The sequence below is a fragment of the Fringilla coelebs genome (genome assembly GCF_963513975.1).
Source record: "Fringilla coelebs genome assembly, chromosome: 2".
Taxonomy (NCBI): Eukaryota; Metazoa; Chordata; class Aves; order Passeriformes; family Fringillidae; genus Fringilla; species Fringilla coelebs.
In genome coordinates this window covers 96,925,706-96,945,080 of record NC_140029.1, presented here as the reverse complement: position 1 = coordinate 96,945,080, position 19,375 = coordinate 96,925,706, and the positions used below count along the sequence as shown (strand labels likewise).

General features: G+C 42.2%; 1 protein-coding gene across 8 annotated transcripts; it reads left to right on the top strand.

The window, feature by feature from the left end:
- Nucleotides 1-7,593: 7,593 nt before the first annotated feature.
- On the top strand, nt 7,594-18,814 carry CD200 (CD200 molecule). 8 transcript variants are annotated; one of them, XR_014617026.1, is made up of 8 exons: nt 7,594-7,830; nt 8,962-9,043; nt 9,830-10,156; nt 10,814-11,080; nt 12,953-13,069; nt 14,370-14,530; nt 14,885-15,030; nt 17,955-18,072. XR_014617026.1 is itself a non-coding variant. In XM_084226854.1 (6 exons), exons 1-5 carry the CDS (start codon nt 7,780-7,782, stop codon nt 13,063-13,065), a joined length of 837 nt encoding a protein of 278 aa, XP_084082980.1. In that variant the 5' UTR covers nt 7,594-7,779; the 3' UTR covers nt 13,066-13,069; nt 17,955-18,090. The 8 variants fall into 8 exon arrangements, 4 of the variants coding, with proteins under 4 accessions (XP_084082980.1, XP_084082979.1, XP_084082978.1 ...); XR_014617025.1 differs by having other exon boundaries at nt 12,956-13,069; nt 14,370-15,030; XR_014617027.1 differs by having other exon boundaries at nt 14,370-15,030.
- Nucleotides 18,815-19,375: the final 561 nt, after the last annotated feature.

Below are 19,375 nucleotides of genomic sequence, written 5' to 3'. Positions count from 1 at the left end.
TGTCTGTGGAAGAAGTCAGACCTGCCCTGCCCAGTTGTGGGCTGGGTGGGGGAGGGGAAGCCATGCAGCCGGGTGATTTAGTCCAAGGCCTTAGACAGAGAAGAGAAGTGAAGGCCCCTGCAAGATGGAAAAGTAGAGGAACACTGAGAGGCATCTGGCAGCCCCCCACGCCCACTTTCCCCCCAGCCCCGGAGAGAGAGAGGGCCTGTGCCTGTCCTTGTACTATGTTGAAATTTGAAAATTTGATATCATGTGCTGGCAGTGCAGCGGCCGAGAATGAGAAGGGAGGGAAGCAGCAAGAATGTGCTTGGCAGGGCAGTTGTGGGAGTTCTGGGCAGGCAGAGCCTGAGATTTTTAACCCTTTTCTTGGATGATAGAAACCTTACAAATGCTGATCCTCCTAGAGCTGAATGAGAAGAGAGATAGAGATGAAATAGAAGGAAATGGGCAAGTGTGATGCAAGTTTGTGCAAGTGAAAGATGTCTGAGAGAAGTTGAAAAGAATCCTAGGTGCGAAGAGATGATGGAGTGGCCTTTGGCTGGACTTTTCTTGTATAGCCATGGACAGAACCATTTTTCCTGTGACACAGAGACTGCATGTAGGGGGAGGCAATGGCTTGGAGCCAAGAGAGAGTAGTGATGTGATGTGAAGGAGTGGTGTGAACAGAGATGACAGGTGAGGAGGGTGATGGTGCCCTTGATCTTCGGTGAAGAGGAAGATCTCTGTTCTCGAGACCCCTCAGCCCCAGGGGGTGAATTTGGGAAGGACAGGTGTCCCAAAAGTGAGAGACTGTGCTTTTTTTTAGAACTGGGCAAAGCATCCTTAAAAAGAAAACCGAAGAAGCAGCTCTGGTCCATGTGCAGTGGTTAGAGCACTGGGCATGGAAGGAAGATGTCACAATGGCAAATGATCTCCGGGCGGTGCCACGTGTGACAGGGAAATACACGAGGTTTCAACTGTGTTTCCTGGAGAAGCCTATGGTACAAGAGGGACTCCTCTCTTCTTGATGAACTGAGAATTGATTATCTGAAGGGTAGTGATAGACTGAGAGTTGATTATCTGAGGGGTGGTAACTGAATTGAGAATCCGAGGTTTTGTCTTACTGTGATGTATTGGAAATTTGGTGGGGGGAGGAAGAATGTTTTGGAAAGTTTTCATTCTGAGTTCTGTGTGTGTTTCTTTTTACATATAGTTGTAGGTTAATAAAGTTTTTTTCCTTTATTCCTAAGTTGGAGCCTGCTTTGCTCTATTCCTCATCCCATCTCACAGCAGACACTAAGGAAAATATATTTTCATGGGGGCACTGGCATTGTGCCAGCGTCTAACCATGACAATAGGCAATCTAATTTGATGTGCATTGTTCTTTAAGTGTTTGGCACTTTTAAACAATGCTTTTTATGGTACCAGTCATTCTTATGTTCAAAATCTGAGGCTTCATTGCTTCTACCATAAACTCTCTTCCTCAGGGAGTTACCACATGTCCTTCTCCTGAGATTTTCTTCATAAGGTGTTGGGGAATAATGATTTGTTTGCTGGACGTAATCCACCATCCTTCAGGACTCTTGCAGCATCTAACAATTCTGCCAGTTTCTCATTCTTAGCCTGCTTGTCCAAATCAGAAGCCTGCTTGTCCAAATGCTGTTATTTCTCAAGTAAGACCAAAAGGACATCCACACCAGCAGCCTCCTTGGCTCCTTCCTCAGCCAGGCAACTTCCAGTATTTACTGGGGTCTTCCAGACTGATGAGCTTTACAAAGCATTGATGCCACCTTTCAAGGTAGCTGCACCCCCTCTAACAATCTCTGTATTATTTGTCCATGTTTCACAGGGTGTCTGGGTCGGCTGTTGTCTGTCTCTGCCCAGACACGCGCAGAGTGGTTCTGTTCGAGATCGGGCTTCAAAGGACAAGTCTGGACTCTCTGATTTTTGGTCTTCAAAGTTGTTTATTATTTCTTATCTACAGAATTTTCTCTCTGCCCAGCCAGGATCTGACCAGCAAGGCAGCCAAAGGCACTCTGACCACCCACGGGGTGGCCGTGTCTTTTTATAGTAAAAACTACGTATAACATATTTACCTTTTATCCCCAATAGCTTTCACCCTTGTTAACAAGTGCATCTTCACCATGAACCAATCCACAAGTGCCAAGATCACACAGAAGATGGATGACAAGAAGAAGAAAGAAGAACCACGAGACAGGCCCAGATTCCTCCATCTTGTCTCCATAACCCCTTGTACCAAAGCCTTAAAATCTGTGTTTCATTTGTAAATATACTGTTTTTACACCATTTAAACCCCAGTGATTCTCATATCCTCATATGCAGGTGGCACACGCCTAGAGGGATCAAAGTCAAGCCACCAGGTGCTTTTGGCAACATTCCAAGACCTCCAAGCCCCCCAAGGGTTCTCTCAGTATCTCTGGACATCCGGAGTGATGTGTTGAATTCCCACAACAGGGGATACCTCGGAAGTTAACAGCCCTCTCTTTCCAAATAGCTCCATGGGCATGGACACTCCAAAAGCAAATTTTAAGTCTCTCCATATATTTACAAACTTATTCTGTGAGAGCTCCAATGGTCTTGTCAATGAAATCAGTTCTGCTTTCTGAGCCAATGTGTTGGGGGTTTTAGCTTTGGCTTCTATTACCTCATGCTGAGTTACCACTGAGTAACTTGGCTTTTCAGATTCCATTTTTCACAAAGCTGCTCCTGTCCACAAAGAGTTCCCAATCCATGTCTTCCAAGTTCTGTATGTCATTTCAACAACAGTATACCTGTTCAATGGCCTGCAAACAATCAAATCACAGGCCAGTTCCTTTCATAATGGGTCAGCTGTTAAGAACACTGTTGGATTCAAGTTAGTGACTTTTAACTCCAGGTTAGTTACTTTTAACTCTACGTCATCTTGTTCTAGCAGTACTGTCTGGTAGGTTAACATTCTGCTTGGTGATGACCAGTGTCCTTCTTTTTGTTCCAACACCACTACAACTGTACAGGGCACAAAAAGAGTCAGTTGCTGCCCCAGGGTTAATTTTTTTCTTCTTCCTGGATTTGGAGGACTGCTGCCACTACTGTCCTGAGGCAGGCTGACCATCTTTTGCTCTTCTAGGATGCCAGTTCTTGTGTCAATAGCCCCAAAGCCAAATGGAATTTTTCATGCATAAATAGTTCAAAAGGTTTACCAAGTCCAGTAGTTCCAGTGCAGGAGCAGTCAATAGGGCATGCTACAATTCCTGAAAGGCTTTGCTGCATTCAGGCTCATTTCTTTTTTAGAAAGGGGCTCAGCATTTTGACAGATAGCCTCCTTTCTTTCCTGGGGTTGACTCCTTTGCCCGTGTGGAACAGCGAATCTCCGAAACAGCAAGTACCCTGCTAGTTAAGAGGTGACGCCTTTTCACAGAACAGTTCACCTGAGCTGGCACAGGCCTCTGCAGTGCTGCGCCAATTCCTCAGCCTCAGGACAAACCCAACCATCTCATGGTAACAGAGGAGCCAGCGGCCAGAAACTTGAATTTTTTCTTTTTCAGACATAATTTGTGCATTTAATTTAGTTAACATGTCTCTTCCTAGTATAGGTATGGGACATTCAGATATATATAAGAAAATTGACAGACTAACACCAATTTATCAATTCCAAATTTTAATGCTGAAAGAAAGACCAATTTTCCGTTTGCTCTGTCATACCAACACGAATTGTTTCTTACTAGATTTTCCTTTAGATGTATTTAAGACTGAATACACCACTCTAGTATCTACTAAGAAATTCTGTTTGTCATTCCCAGGGTTAATGTAATCCCCACAGGTTTAGCTGAGGACAGCTCCAGTCTCCATCACACATCTTCTACCAGTTGGAGCCTTGGGCCTGATCAGGAGATTTGGGTGAAGTCCAGGGTCCACCAGCTTGTGTTCGTCCCCTTCCCCACAGATATTCCATTTCCCATGGCCCTTCTCTTAACAAAATAGCATGCAGACCTCTGTACAACTCTGTAATTCCTTCTCTGCCTCCCTCCCATGATGCCACCATCTCCCCGCCCCCCATTTAGGCTTCGTTCTGCTAACACAGCTTTCACTCCTAATTATTGTACATGTTCTATGCTGCTTCTAACAACTTACTCAGATCCCCAGGAATAACATATCCAATAATCACAGAGCTTCACAACTTTCTCTGGGTCTTCCCTAAAAGTTTGTACTACAGGACTAAACCCTTCATGAGCTCCCAAACCCAAAATGCTTTCTTCTACCCCTCCATCAACCTGATCATTTATGCCTCTTCTGCCTGCAGCTGGAGGAAAGTCCCCAGACTGCAACCTTATCTATTTTCTCAGCCCCTCTTGTCCCCTTGTGGCCTGTCATGGGTCCTCATGGCCCCTGTCTTCCACAACCATACTTTATACAGCAGCAGTTGTATAAAAAACACATTGTATTGGAAATAGAGTTTCCCAATACTACAAGCCCAGCAGCATTGCTAGGCTTTTTTCTTGATTTTTCTCTAAAGCTAAAATCACTTAAGGATCCCTTAATAACAGGTAACATTGTGCATGTGTGTGTGTGTGTGTGCATGCATAAAATAAAACTACATACAACACCTCAACAATTATGCATTCCTCAGCTCCTATCACCTGCTGCAGCAGGGATTGTACTTTTTGTGTGCCTCCCTACCATGCTTGTCTGCCCTCTTATGGACTAAAACTTTCACTACCATGGTCACTTTCTTCTTCTTCCAATTTCACACCCACTCCATGCCTTTGTCTCCCCTTTGTGCTCCTCTTCCTCAATCCAGTCTCCCTTTATACATGGATAAATTGACACTGAAATGGACTCCAGAAATTTTTTGTGTTTTTATCCCCACCCACATGGCTAACTCCCTACTGACAAATCTTGTGTACTTTGTACTGGAGAAATTGGCAGAATCTCAAACTTTAAACAATTTAACCTTTCCTTGTTTTATAGAAGTAAGTTTGAGAAAGAGGGATGTGGTTTGATTGTGATCATGTGGTCGAATCACCAGTAAAATGACAGGTGGTGGCAGATCCTCTGAACCAGGTTAGACTTTCTATTAGACCCATATGAGCATTTGTAACTTGAAGATGCACTGCATAAGCATGATAATTAAGGGGCATATGCTAATTGATATGAGCAGAGCCAGAAAGGGAGTTCAATCAGCAGAGCAGATGTTCTGATACAAACCTCCAGAAGATAGTACATCCTGTAAAACCTACTGTGTTTGCTTTTACTGGAATCTATGTCACTGACTTCATTCACCCGTTTTTTTTTTTCCTTTTCGCTGTTAAATAATGACAACTTGGATCAGCTGTATCAAATATTTGCCTTAAGCCTGTACAGGTTTCGCTGGCTAGTGGTTCAAATGGCTCTGCTTATAAGAGGTCAGTAGTCCAGAAGTGAAGGAAAGAATGAAGAAATATATCAATACTGGAATGTGTCCATCCAGAAGGCAGAGGAAAGAATGAAGAATAAATCTCATTCGTGACAGAAGAAATTTTAAATTGCCTCTTCCACCAGCATACAGTGTGTATTACAGCTAAATAAATAAATAAAGATTAACAAAGACCTCTCTGAATTTTTTGACAAGAGCTCTCTACTTTCTCTCTTTCTCACTAACTTCAAAGGATTTGCAATACCAGAGAGTCCATGTCATCTTGGCTACCACCAGCTCCAGAAATCGTAATGCACAAAGGACCTTGTAAAGCTTGGTAAAGATTGCTGAACTGAGCGAGGTTCCTGTAAAAAGAAACAATTGATATTAGAACACGGAATAAGACAGAAGGGGATTTTTGTGCCTTGTTCTTCTCTAAATATAAAATTAATTTGAATCTTCCATTATTGCTGGTTTGTCTGGAGTATTTTTCATTTCCCTCTGTCTGCCCTGAGGCTACCTCTAGTCTTTACCTATGATTTCAGGATCATCCTTCCCTTGCTCAGCTCTAATTTATTTCCTTTCTTCCAAAGGAGCAGCCCCCCTGTTTTCCAGACCCTTTCATAATTTTCTTCTTTCTTCTCTAGGTTTCTCCAGCCCACTGAACAAATAGTAACATTTGCCTAACTACAGACATTTTCCACTTCAGTAAATGTGAGTTACTATATCACTCAAATCCCCACAAAGTCCCCTTTATTTTCATGAAATAAGAGCAGGAAGGTATCACTGGGATTTCCCTCCTCTTGTTGCTTTGATGGCATAGGGCACTTCTGGATAAATTTATTTTAAGCTGTGCAATGGGCAGTTATCTGGACTTCCCTCTAAAATCCCCTCAGCTATAGTGAAGGCACGTGAGCACAGGAAACTTGCTAATGCAGTTTTCTCATTAAAACAAAAAGAGTGTGAAGCGTGTGGATACATCAGTCTCAAACAACTGGTTTAGTTGCTGGCCTGTTTTAGAGGGAACAAAAAGGGCAAGGCTGGCAGAATGAAATTTAAGTGATTTAAGACATAGTGATTTATCCTAGGAGATAGAAAGAAAGGTAGAAGTAAAGGTAGTGGTAAAGTAGAAAAGCCAAGGGACTTTGGTTAGTTAGTTGGCAGAGGGAAAAGGCTGCACTAAATCCAGCACAGTGGTGGGGAAAGTGTCTCCAAGTACAGCTCTACCCATGTGGAAGAGACACTGCCCTGATCTCCAGACTCCAGCCACAAGTTGGGCCAAATCTGTTGGGGACAGCAGAAGCTTTCTATTTCTACGGGTCAAAAGGCATTCCTTTGTGCACCAAGGTACTGAGAGCAGCAGGACAGGCGAGGTTAACACATGGTGAGCCCGGCGTGACCTGGGAAAGCTGCAAACATCACCTTCTTCCTGAAGACAGTTTAGTAGCATTGCTCCAAATATTTACACAGATCTGTGTCTTAAATGAGTTTCTAGGTTTATGTAGGCATTTTTGTCCATTAATTTTGGCAAGGCTTTGAAATTGTGGTGTTTGATTTTTCCTGTGAGCAATGATGGCTTAAAATAGAGTCTGGCAAGATAAATATTGCAAGTGGCGTGAACACTGTATGAAGGTGTGCATGTGTATGAAAGCATCTGAAGAAAGAACAGGCACTGAATGTCCTGTATTGATCACTAAGAATGCTGTTTCTAATTAATCAGATTGAGAAATGGGTTGTTTCTGCCAAGCCTGCAACAAGGCCTGATAAGTTATCCCTGTTGTAGTTTTATTAGCGGAAGATCCTAATCTAACAAGACAAAAATAGCACAAGAGATTGTCCAGTATCACTCCTGCTGCCCCTTTTCCTCCCCACCCAACAGGAAGGGAGCAGCGAAAGCAAAAGACCACTCCCAATTATATAAGAGATATAGCCTAAAATAATTTGTTACTGGGCTGTTAGGAATACCCTTGAGGGAAAGGTTAGCGCAGCGCCGGATGGGACACCAGCTCAGCTTTGGAACAAGGACCGCGACGCGGCGTGGGAGCTTCCGCCTCCCCGGCATTTATTTCAGCTTTCTCCGTGTTTCCACGTACTTGGCTGTAAGCAACCATCCCTGTCGCAGCCTTCCCCGGACGCATTCCCATGTCTGAGGAGGGTTTCGGGCTCAGATGGGCAGTGAGTGCCGGGCGCGCATCAGCCTGACAGCGCCGCCGGGAGGAGGACCCCGCGTGGGAACGGAAGGATGGAGGCACCGCCCGCGACTCGGGTCTCCTCCTCCGTCCTTGCCTTCCTACCCGGGAGAGCTTCCAGCTGCAGGGCTCAGTCGGCAGCTGCCTTCGGAAGCCTACGTGACGCTAGTAGGGGGAAAGTTTCTTTGAAGTTAAGGGAGATTCCCAGAAAGTGTGGGGATGCGGTTTGTCCAGGGAGCGGCACAGCCCGTGGCTCAGGAGCCCTCCGAGGTGCGGTTTTGGGAGACGCAGTAAAGGATTTGCGCTTTACTTGCCCCAATCTTTAAGGCTTTTTTTTTTTTTTCCCCTTCTTCTTCTTATTTTTCTGTTCGTTTCGGTTTTTGTTTCCTCACTCCCTGCTCCCTGCAGCACCCGTGACTGGAGTTGTGACCTAAAGGGACTTCTTTTTTACTGTGCCTGGTATAGCTACACGGTATAGCCTCATTTCTCATTGTGTGAATTCTTGTAGCTACCCCGGGTGTGTGCAATGGTGCATTAAGGGTTTAATGGGCACTGAAGCAGTGAAGCAAAAGATTGTTGTTGAAAACTCTGCTTGCCTGCAGGTGTGGTACATCTTCCCCTGCTATATAAACAACTCTGAGACTCGATAGTTTCTGCTTGCTATGCTGGCCCTTGATTTCTGCATGCTTGTGGGAATATCTGAATTTCCCTATTTCCGTGCTCAAATATCTGACTACACAAACTTTTTTCATTAGGCTCGTTGCTGATATGTTCTTGTTTCCTGATTCTACACATAACATCTTGGTCTCTATTTCTTCTTGGTAACTGGACAGTTATATGAGGAGTTGTGTTTGCACAGTGTGTTTAAAATTTAAATGCAGGCTACTGGTTGTGGATGTATGCAGTGTGTACACAAGTTTCTTGGCAATTTGCTTTTAAATACTTTTTTTCTTCATCTTATTTATTGATTTATTTACCAGCCCTTCTTTTTTAACCTGTATAATATAGAAAATGCTTTTCAGTTGACTGTCTCTTTTATTTTTTTAATGTTGTGAAAATCTTTGAAAGGTTGGGCTTTACATAAATTCTTGACAGAAGATGGTCCCAAGATGCCTCAGCTAGTTTTGCAGGCATTGGCAAAAAAACTCAGGAGCGGGTAGAGTGTGTTACAAAGGTATTTTTTGCAAAAATAATGTTTCATCTTGAATATAACACCAACTTCAAGTCCAGGCAGGTCTACAATTCAGTTGTAGGAAACAGGGCAATAAAACTTGTCAAGTCTTGTTGTCTGACCCCAAAGCGACATTCTTTTTCACATGACAAATCTACTGTTAATTTTTGCACCCTGAATGTACAATATTACCAGAAGATGATTTGTCATCTCTCTCTGCGTTCCTTTAGGTGAAGCAGATTTTCTCTTCCAAAATGACTTTACGAGCTCTGGTTTTGTGTTTGGCATATTCTGGGCTTGGAAAGGCAAATGGTAAGTTGAGTTTCCTGAAATCTGCTTGAAATTGTTTGGGGAACTGGTTTCAGGTTTCTGAGGCTTCAGCAGAGTAAGAGACAAAAACAGATGAAATACAGATTGCTGGTGCTGCTTGACTTAAATTCTTACATAGCTGAGACAAGGGCATGGAGCTGGTAGTTGTAACACAAATCCTCCTGGAACAGTATTTAGAGATGGGAAGGACAAGAAGCATTCCATATCTACAGTGACACTGGACACCATTGTTAACCTGAGTTGACAGCTTCCAAGAGTGCAGCATCCCAAAAGGACTTCCTTCCCTCCATCTCAAATGCACCATGAACTCTGAAACTACAGTTCAGAAAGCTTTTTAAAGACATTTTGCTGTTTACTTCTCTGATAAGGGCTTGTTGCGTACTTCTCTTATGCATTCAATCTTCCTCTAGCTCTTAGGAAACAAAAATTCAGTATTTGCTGAGAATAGGAAGTCATGAGCTGATTTAGTAAAACTTTAGAGGGAAGTCTGCAGATATGGGTACAGCGATAGGTCAGTCTTTTTGTCTTTTAAGTAGCTTAGGAGAAAACTAAGGTCTCAGCCAATGTCAATCAACATAACTTCATTGAGTTATGCAGGAGTATACTAGGAATATGCAGGAGATGGACTTTTTTGTAGGGGAAAGCCACAGAAACAATATGTAACTGAAGGAGTTGTGTCTGTGAGTAATCCAGGCCTTAGAATCAACATTAGGCTTCTGAATATGAGTGATATCTGCCCATTTCATTAACTGTTTACTGTCACTGCAGTGGTTCCGCAGGCTGGACACACAAAAGTGAGGATGGGTGACAGTGTGACTCTGAGCTGTGCCCTGACAAAACCCATGGATGTTCTGCAAGTGACATGGCAAAAGAACTCAGAAGAATTACATGATAATATAGCTACATACAGTGAAACAAACGGATTAAGGATTCAGAAGCCCTATGAAGACAGAATGAATTTCACGAGTTTGGAGCTCAACAGTACAAGCATAACTTTTTGGGACACTAGAATGGATGATTCAGGATGTTACAAGTGTCTCTTCAATGTTTTCCCTTCTGGTCCTCTCTCAGGAAACACCTGCCTGAGTGTTTTTGGTGAGGTTCTCTGCAAGGATATGTCTCTAGTAAAATAAGAGGTTTTCTCACCCATAGTATTTCTTGAACAGATTCAAGAATTGCAGTGATGGGAGCATCCCCTGGTGGAACATGATATAGAAACAGAGCACTACTGTTGTAAGCAAAACTCTGTGGGTCATAGTCAAGATTATTGTGGTCCTTTTGGCTCTTGCTTGTAACTCCTTGAATAGCAGCTGAAAAGCAAGTAGTGGAATCTTTCTAAGTCCTTGATCAGTCCAAGTTGGAACTTGGGCAAACCAGCATTGCCCATTGGAGTTTCCTTTTGGTGTAAGGTACAACCCCAGTGCTGTGAGCTGCTCTCCCAAACCCTACCGTTGATAGGGAATTGATAGGGATAGCATAGGGAATTAGCAGATAGGACCCATAAATTATTTTACTTAACAGATTATTTTAATACTTGGATTTCAGATTGAGTGAAATCTTTGGGGTATATTACTTCAATATGGGCGAAGGAGTATGGAGAGGACCTGACCCAAGGAACTCTTGCATTCCTTGCCATTGGGCTCAGTGTGAATCCAGTAAGCTTTGCTCTAATTTGTAATGGTTAGGCTGCTACTACTGCTTACAACCAGGTGCTCACTGTAGTGATGGTTTGTATCATTTGTATGTTGGAAGGTCTCAATGCATCTGTCCATCACAACATTTCTGAAGATCATCTGACAGTCATCTGTAATGCTAATGGCCTCCCAGAGCCCACCATCACCTGGAACAACCTGTTCAATTCTACGCCTACACAGAAGACAGTCAAGCACAAAAATGGGATTGTGTCCGTCACCAGTAAACTGGAAATCTACAATATTCAGAGCATCAGTGCACAGGATTTGATCTGCAGAGTAAGCAACACAAATGAAACTTTTGAAATGCCCGTGAAAATAAAAGGAGGTAGGTGACAAGTACAGGCAACTTGTTCGCATTCTCTTGGCTTCCATGTTTTGCAGTAGCATATTTGGATAGGAATCTTCTGGGAAGAGGAGGGTATGAGATGTTTATATGTCAGGAAATCCTATTTGTGTACACTGTTGTCTTTGAGGTAGTAACATATTGAAGTCCTATCCAAGAGGGAAAAAAAGCCAGACTAATCATCTAGGGAGATACGGGGTTTAGAGGCACCATGGATTGTGCAGCAAGTTGAACTTAGGTTTCAAGTAGGCCTTAATAATTTTTTTAACAGCTTAAAAATAAATATAAATATGTCAGCTGATATCCATAAGTAGAATGACGAGTAAAAACTCTATAGGTTGCTTGATGAAGTCAGAAGTTTTGAAATTCATAACAAACTGTCTCTGAATCAAATGTTCCAGTTCAACTTACTGCATGTTTTGTTGTATATAATCTGTACATGATGTTTTAGTTTCTCTGATTTTTTGCCAAGGCGCATGTCCACTGCAGTAATGGTCAGAGAGGAACAGTACTTTCAGGCATACAGGGAGGGGGTCAGTTGAAGATACTTAATACAGAAATCTTAGCTATATTAATGTAACATCTGATTATCTTATAGTGTTAATTTATTTCTTCTTCCAGCATTCTGTTCTGCTGGAAAGACTTTCACCCTGTTTCTGCAGATAAGAAATACTAACATTAAAAGCTCCATAAAAGAACCATTTTTACTTCATACAGGAGCATTGACTTGAGTGATTTAAAATTCACATCTCTATATCCAGAGCCTGAAATTGAAGACCACTTGTAAATTAGCAAGACAGGAAAAGCAGCTGGTAGCTGTGGTTTGATTCTGAAATTACATGCTCAAGAAGTGATTGTTACAGGAAAAGCAGCTGGTAGCTGTGGTTTGATTCTGAAATTACATGCTCAAGAAGTGATTGTTACAGGAATAGTAGTAAAGAGCAGGATCTGATTTTTAATATCTGCTCTCTAAACATTCAAAAGCAATTTAGTTCTTAATTCTGAATTACATTACAATTCTGAAAAAGCATACTAATCTTTTTGTCCTGTCTCCAGTATTCTTTTGTTTTGGTCTTTTAAAAAGCAAATGCATATCTCAGAAAGCAGAAAACTAAGACTGTTGTTATTTCTTGTTAAGTGGATAAAAAAATCAGCTAACAGCTTGTTATTTTAACGATCTTATATTTCAAAGGACAAGAAGTTCAAATTGATAGTTAAGCATATATTTGTTAAAAGACATGATCGTTTTGGCTCAAGTCAAATAAATTTCAAGTCATGCAGTTTTCCAGCTAATGTCAGTGAACATTGAAATGAGCCTTTTGATAACAGCACTCAAATGAAGTGGTAATGTCTAACAAGGGAGGAACATTTATGCTCAGCTGTTGGGAAGAGCTATTTGCAGGCAGCAAAACATAGTCTGTCTTATTTTCTTAAAATTATTGTTGCCTTTTCAACAGTGTTTAAAAATAAAAAAGTGTTTAAAAGTAAAAAGTGTTTAAAAATAAAAATAATAAAATTCTGGGTAAACAAAAAAACTTTTTTGGAAGTATTAAGACTTGTATGAAGTTCTGCTCGTGTGTGTATGCCAACCACTGTATCAGGTATAGGAATGGCAGTGTTCTTTGCCATAAGCACATCTTTTCTTCACATTTTCTGTGGACAAGTAACTTTGTTTTTGAAGATACACACGTTTATTTTCTCTTTTGAGCAATTGCTGCTTTCATTTATCCTAGCAGTACCTTTAACCATATCACAGGAACCACTGTCATTAATCAGACATCCTCGTGGCTCGTTTTGCTTTTTTTCACAATGAGATTAATTTGCTGTGGATGTTTTGTTGTTTTGTTTTCACAGAAGAGGAGTCATCATTGCTTTGGCTGGTGATTATTGTGGTGCTTTTAGTTCTGATCATAGTTCTGATTCTGAGTATGCTGTTCTGTAGGAAGATCCTATGTAGGAGGAGTTGAAGTGGTGAGTCACCAATGTGTGGAAACATGTGGTTTTCCTAGAGCTCATAATGAGGTCTGATCATCTGCAGAGAAGACCAGGACTTTGTTGTAATACCATTTGGGGGTATGAGAGTGTCATACTGGACCGCTTAGTAATAATAAATAATAATAGTAGTATGTTTACAGTTTTCATGGTTGCCTCAGTTGCATGTAAATTTAACAGCTCTTTGGCCTTGAGTTTCAAAAATGTATTGCACTGACCTGGATCAGTTTTGAATAAAGGCAGCATTACTTTCTCCAGAATAATTTTTGCCAATTGATCATATTCCTTCCTATGTGACCATCTAAGTGAAATGTGTAGTCTGTCTTCTTAATTTATACCTGTTTCCTGAAGGCATCATTAATTAGTTTGCTGTAAAACTTCAGTGGTGGTGCAGTTTGATCATTCTGTCACCATCTTATTTTTTCCCCTCTCCCACGATGCTCTTTTCTGCTGGTGGCTAAGGTTACTAACAGTTTATCTTGTATAGGATTCCACTTTCACTTTCCTGGGCATCCTTAGAATACTAAGAATATCTGTGGAGTTACAGTAATTTTTAACGCTGTACTTACAGTGAGTTACCACTCCACAAGTACTATGATGAGGAAATCCCCTAAACTTCTTAGCTTTGGATCCACTTCTGGTTTTGTGGTGACTTGTTTTTTTCCTTGATCATCTGTAAAATATGTTTATGTTTTTTAAAGCATTGGTTGTAGTCAGTTCACCCAAATAATATCTTGCAGAAACCCCTTTTCTGGTTTTACCCTCTGTTGTCCTCAGATTGGGTGGAATGAGGAGCAGCACCTACGCGTACTGTTTGTAACACCACAAGATTCCAAAGTACTTTACAAAATCCTTTGTCTGAATGCAGAGTTAGTAGATATGGAACCTCTTTCATACTCCTCTACATGAAAAGTAAAGATGCCATATATTCTGAAATATCAAATTACTTATATACTCAATGATGTGAGTGAATTAATAACTGGTATATTATTACTAGTGAGGAAAGTTGGTTTACTTTTCACAGTTTACAAATCCTTTCAGGGTTTTGTATATTCTTTATGTCACATTCTGAATTCGGCAGAGTGTGTGATTTCCAGAATTAAAAAAGCAGGGAAGTTGTTCACCAAATGGTGGGTTTGTAACTGTTGCTCCCCACTTTCCCCACCGTGCATTTCTCTTCCTCCTATCCCAACAGCAACTACACTGCTAAGCCAAACCTGAGACAGCAACACAATAGCCAGAACTCATCCTTTCCTGGGGTTGTTTTTGTGTTTCCTAGGATACTTGAGGATTTCCATCCATCTACCAGATCATTAGAAGCTAGCAGCCTGAAGTCAACATTACACATAGTGACTTGACTGGCTGGAAAGAAGCAGCAAAAAAAGGAGAAGACATCATATATACTGCACTATCTGGAAGCTGAGTTGATCCCTGAAACAAGTAACACAATGTTTGCTATCTGGTCTAGGCCCTTAATCTTAAAATGCAGGACTGGAGGGATTACTTGGTTGGCTGGTCTGCAGAGGAGGAGATTTTGTCAGGCAAAACCTTCTTTGCCCATGCCACTCTTGGTACTGCTGCTGGGCAAAATCTGTATGCCTTCTTCAGCTGAGTTTTGAAAATAGCTGTGGATAGAAGCTCTGCAGACTCTCTGGGGATTCTCTTCCAGTGCCTTATTGCTCTTGCAGTAGAGAGGGATTTAATTTTTGCCAACATCTGTCTGCAATTTCACTTGCAGCAACTCTTGAGTTCATCACCCTCTTCCTGTCATCTGGTTTTTCTTCTCTTATCCAGTTGTTCCAGCTCCTTTTTCTTTGTCTGGAAAGACCTGCTGGACACAAACCACATAGTATTTGGCAAAATTATTGGGAAAGATCAGTAGGTCTCCAAGCAGGTGACTAAATAAAGGCAGTAGCAGCCACAATTTGGAAAGAAGAATTGTAAGTAATTTGTACAATATATAAGTAATTTACTTTATTTGACTTTTTTTTTTTTTTTCTAATCCTAGAGTGTTTTCTTCTGTGTTTTCTGGGTTTGTGGGGGATGTGTGTGGTGGGGTTAAATATGTAAGTGAGGAGGAGATGGTTACAAAGTCCAGTAGTGGAAGCATTGTCCCTATCCTACTCCTTGCTGTGCTGTCAAAAGGCATGGATTTTGTCGATAGTTTTTGTGCTCATCTTATGCACTGTTCAGAGTAGTCTTCCCTGTCTTCATCCATTTTTATTGTGTCTTTTTAAACACAGATAAATTGCTTAGCTGGCCAAAAGCCATTATTCCATGGCTGGACCTCACTGGGTGGGATGTCACACGCTGAGCTCACTGTCCTGTGTCACCACTGGGGCTGCAATATCAGCTAGCAGTCTTACAGAGACGGAGCTTACTGGTTTGTCATGCTTTTGGGAGCAGATAAAACCACTGCACTATTCTTAGGAGCTGGGACCTAATTCTGCTCCTGCCCCAGGCTGGATTGGAGCTTCTCTCCCACTGTTCCAATTGCTCATCACTGGCAGCCCAAGCCTGCTGATCCGGCCATTTCCAGGCTTAAAGTTCCAGGTGCTTGACCCCCTCTGGCTGGGTAGCAGCAGGTTGCTCAGGAGTGCAGTGCACTCCAGGGCATTGCCTTGCAGCTCCTCATTTTTGTGAGAGGTTGAAGGGTCCAGGTGCCCTCTGCCTCTGTGCTTGTTTTGGTTGGGACAGAGTTAATTTTCTTGATAGACGTTAGTATGAGGCTGTTGTGGTTTGAATTTATTTTATTGATTCCTTGTTAAGTGGTTTGTTCTGTTCTCCCTGAGCTGGTTTACCTCTGGATTTTACCCTCCCTCAAAGCTGTCCCTCATGCCCTACCCTGCCCCTTGTTCTAGCTCTTTCCCTGCCTGTCAAGGCAACCCAGCCCATGATTCCCAAACCTTCTCTGCCCCTTGAACCTTAGGCCAATCCCTGTCTGCAACACCCCTTTGGAATTCCCCTGCTCCTGGAAGCCCCATTGGCCCATGTGACCCATCCTCACCCTCCTACCCCAATTGATCCCAGACACTTGATGTAATCCCCTCACTCCTCCCCTGAGGATTCCCTATTGGTTAGCTGTTCGTACCCTGACTTGTATCTGGACAAAACCACTTGTACAATAGAGTGTGAGGCTTTCTGTCCTGCTCCCTTCACCTGGAATAAACCATTCCTTGTGGAACCTCAAGAGAGAGCCTCCTCCTTTGTCCTCTGCCTAGTCACTGTTGTGGCTTGTGTCTGGGACCTTAGAGCAAGTGGCTCTAAAGGTTCTGCCTCTGGTAAATCCCCATACCGAGGCAGTTCCCCACTCCTGGTATGGCGCCGGAGTTCTAAGAGCTAGCCCGGGTTCCAGCAGCCACTTCATGAGGCTACCTTTCTGACTGTCCCTTCTTTCCTGGGGGACTGTGGAAGCAGCTGAGTGGTGCTTAGTTGCTGGCTGGGGTTAAACCATGACAGCATCTGAGCACCTTTGCAGGGCTCTGTGCCTGCCCCACACGGCAAAGATTGCTAAATGCAAGCCTACCTCTGGATGTACCTTCTTAGTGGCCCATTTTTACTGATAGGACAGACAGATGAGAGGACTCCAGGGGATCATCTGGTGATTTTTTGTTCAGTCTTCCTTCTGTCTGAATGTTTATCATTGTGTCAAGATCACTAACAGTATTCTCTTTTGGCTTTGATGAGCATTTGTTTGTGCATCTGAAATACTCCTTCATAGCAGAGTGCGTAGCATGTTTTTGGATTGTGCCTTTTATGTCATATGTTTACTAAGGGTACCTACTGTCAAGCTGAAAAATCAACAATGGAGATTTAAAACTTTAGACTCAGTGTTCAGAATAAGTATTTTGCTGGTTCTAGAGCCATGGCCTGTCCAGAGTCTAGAAAACACTTTAGTGTGTCTGTCTGCTTGTGTTACTGAGGATGTGAGGGGTGATGTTTGCTCTGCTATTGTATGCGCAATATGAATTATTTATTTTTACCTTTCACTTTTTCTAATTTAAAAAAAAAAATCTGATCCAACCAAAACACTAACTAAGGGTCCTTTTTCCCCCCCTACTTTTCTGGGATACCAGAAATGCGTCATTGCAAGCTGAGCTTTTTAGTAGTTTTGATTTATACGTTGCTTCTTTTCTGAACAGAAAATGGGAGCTTATGGGGAGTTTAGGGTGTTTTGGGGTAATCTTTCTTTTTAAAAGAAGGTTTAGAACAAAACTTTTGGGATACATTTGCAGAAGTATTTTTGGCCACAGCAGCTTCAGTTTAGTTCAGATTTGAAAATAACTTTAGTCAATTAAAACAGTGTATTCTATATTTTTACAATTATTGTCTGTGTCATGTGTGTTCCTTAATTATTTTTTATCTAAAGTTACATGCTCTACTGATACATTGTCTGTCTTATTTTCTATATTTCCTTGGATGAAAAGAAGCCAAATAAAGCAAATTGAACATAAGGCCACATCATTTCTTTCATTTGTGGCACAGTGCTTGTGAGATTTTATAAATCAATGAGAGAAATATTATTCACAAGCTCTAAGTGTATGCCTAATTACTTTGGGAAAAGCAGTAGTGACCCAGTGTATTCTTTAATACATGTGGCCTTTTGAGATCAATTGTGAAGCCACAATAATTTTTGTTTGCCATGACATCAACTTGCACTTTTCTTCTTAAAAGATGTGGTAATGAGAGACTTGAATATAGTTAAAAGGATGTGTCAATACTACTGTATCCCTAGAGGAGCTGAATGTCATGGGATTGTGTCCTAGATGTGCTTGTTGGAGCTATATTTGTCGGTAAAATACAATAGACAGTGATTTCCAGAGGTTTTCCAGAGATTGCAACATAAAATTTTTATTTTCTCGAGAATACAAATGGTTGCTGGTGATGGCTTCTGAAGAACTTCCTCCTGGGTGCTGGCCAAAGGTGCAAGTCTTGTTGCTGCAATACCTCACTCCACCTGAGCAGCGGGAGATTCTAGTTCCTTCTCCTGGGAATTTGTTGCTATAGAACAAGGCATAACAATTTTAAACTAAAAGAGAGTCAATTTCGATTATGTATAAGGAAGAAGTATTTTACAATGAGAGTGGTAAAACACCAGAGCATGTTGCCAAGAGAGATGGTGGATGCCTTATCCCTGGAAATACTCAAGGTCAGGCTGGATGGGGTCTGAGCAACCTGGTCTAGTGGATGTCTAAAAACCAAGACATGAAACGCCCATGTGAAAAGCCCATCCCCTCCCCCACCACCACTCTTTCCAAGGCCTGGGACTGAAACCCCCAACCTGGGGAGGTGTGTGGGGGGAGGCAAGCTAACCAAAGCAAGATGGATGTTGCAGGTGCGAGCAGTGGACCAAGAAGGCAATGGTTTTCGCCCACTGCTGAGAACATGGACTCTCTGTAGCCTTCTCTAAACACCATTCTTTCCCCCCTGAAGATACAATTGACTACCTTTTGATTCGGTTTCAAGATTCATCCCCTTCCTCCATCAAAAAAGAGTATAATAAGGTTCGATGAACTGCGCCCCTTGAGATCTCCCCAGACATGACCTGGTGAGCTCCATCGGCTGGACATCGAAGGACTTTGCCATTCTATGTTTGGTAGCTATGTACCTTTCTTTCTCTTCCTCCCTCTTTTTCTTATTTCTTCCCTTTTCCCCCAGTTCCTCCCCAACACATTTTGCTGTGGTTATTCAATAAAGGTGCATTTATTTTGATTATCACTGCAACCCCCTGTGCCTTGTCAGTGTTTTTTGCACTCTGAGATCAACCCACCATAACAAAACCCATTTGTAAGGATGGATCGTGCCAAAGAGCAGAAGGGCTGTTTGCCTGGCCCAGGGGCTCCTGGCACAGCTGGCTCAAGTGCTCCTTAAGCCACCAGTTGCAGGGTGGGTTGTGCTGACAGAGCAGAACAGGAAGCAAACAGTGTGGGCTGAGGTGGTTCAGGTTGGGGCTGAGGTATGGTAGCACAGTTAAGTTGTCTTAGAGTAGATTGGCCACCCTTAACTTCACAAAATGTAAACATGTGCAGAACAGCATGTATCCTCAGGGAAACCTCAAGGTCAGTGTAAAATCTATAAAAGGTTGTTTTTTTGGCTGACAGCCTGGTCCTTAGAACCTGTCAAAATGTTTGCTTTGGTTTTCAAGTCACAGTGCATTGTTTCATTCGTATCGATGTCTCCTCTCTTTGTGTTTTTTTAACCCTGACATGCTCAAGGATGGCATTACTCTTAATTGTGCTGACATAAGGAACAGGAAGGTAAAGTGTCTGTGAGAGGTAACATAAC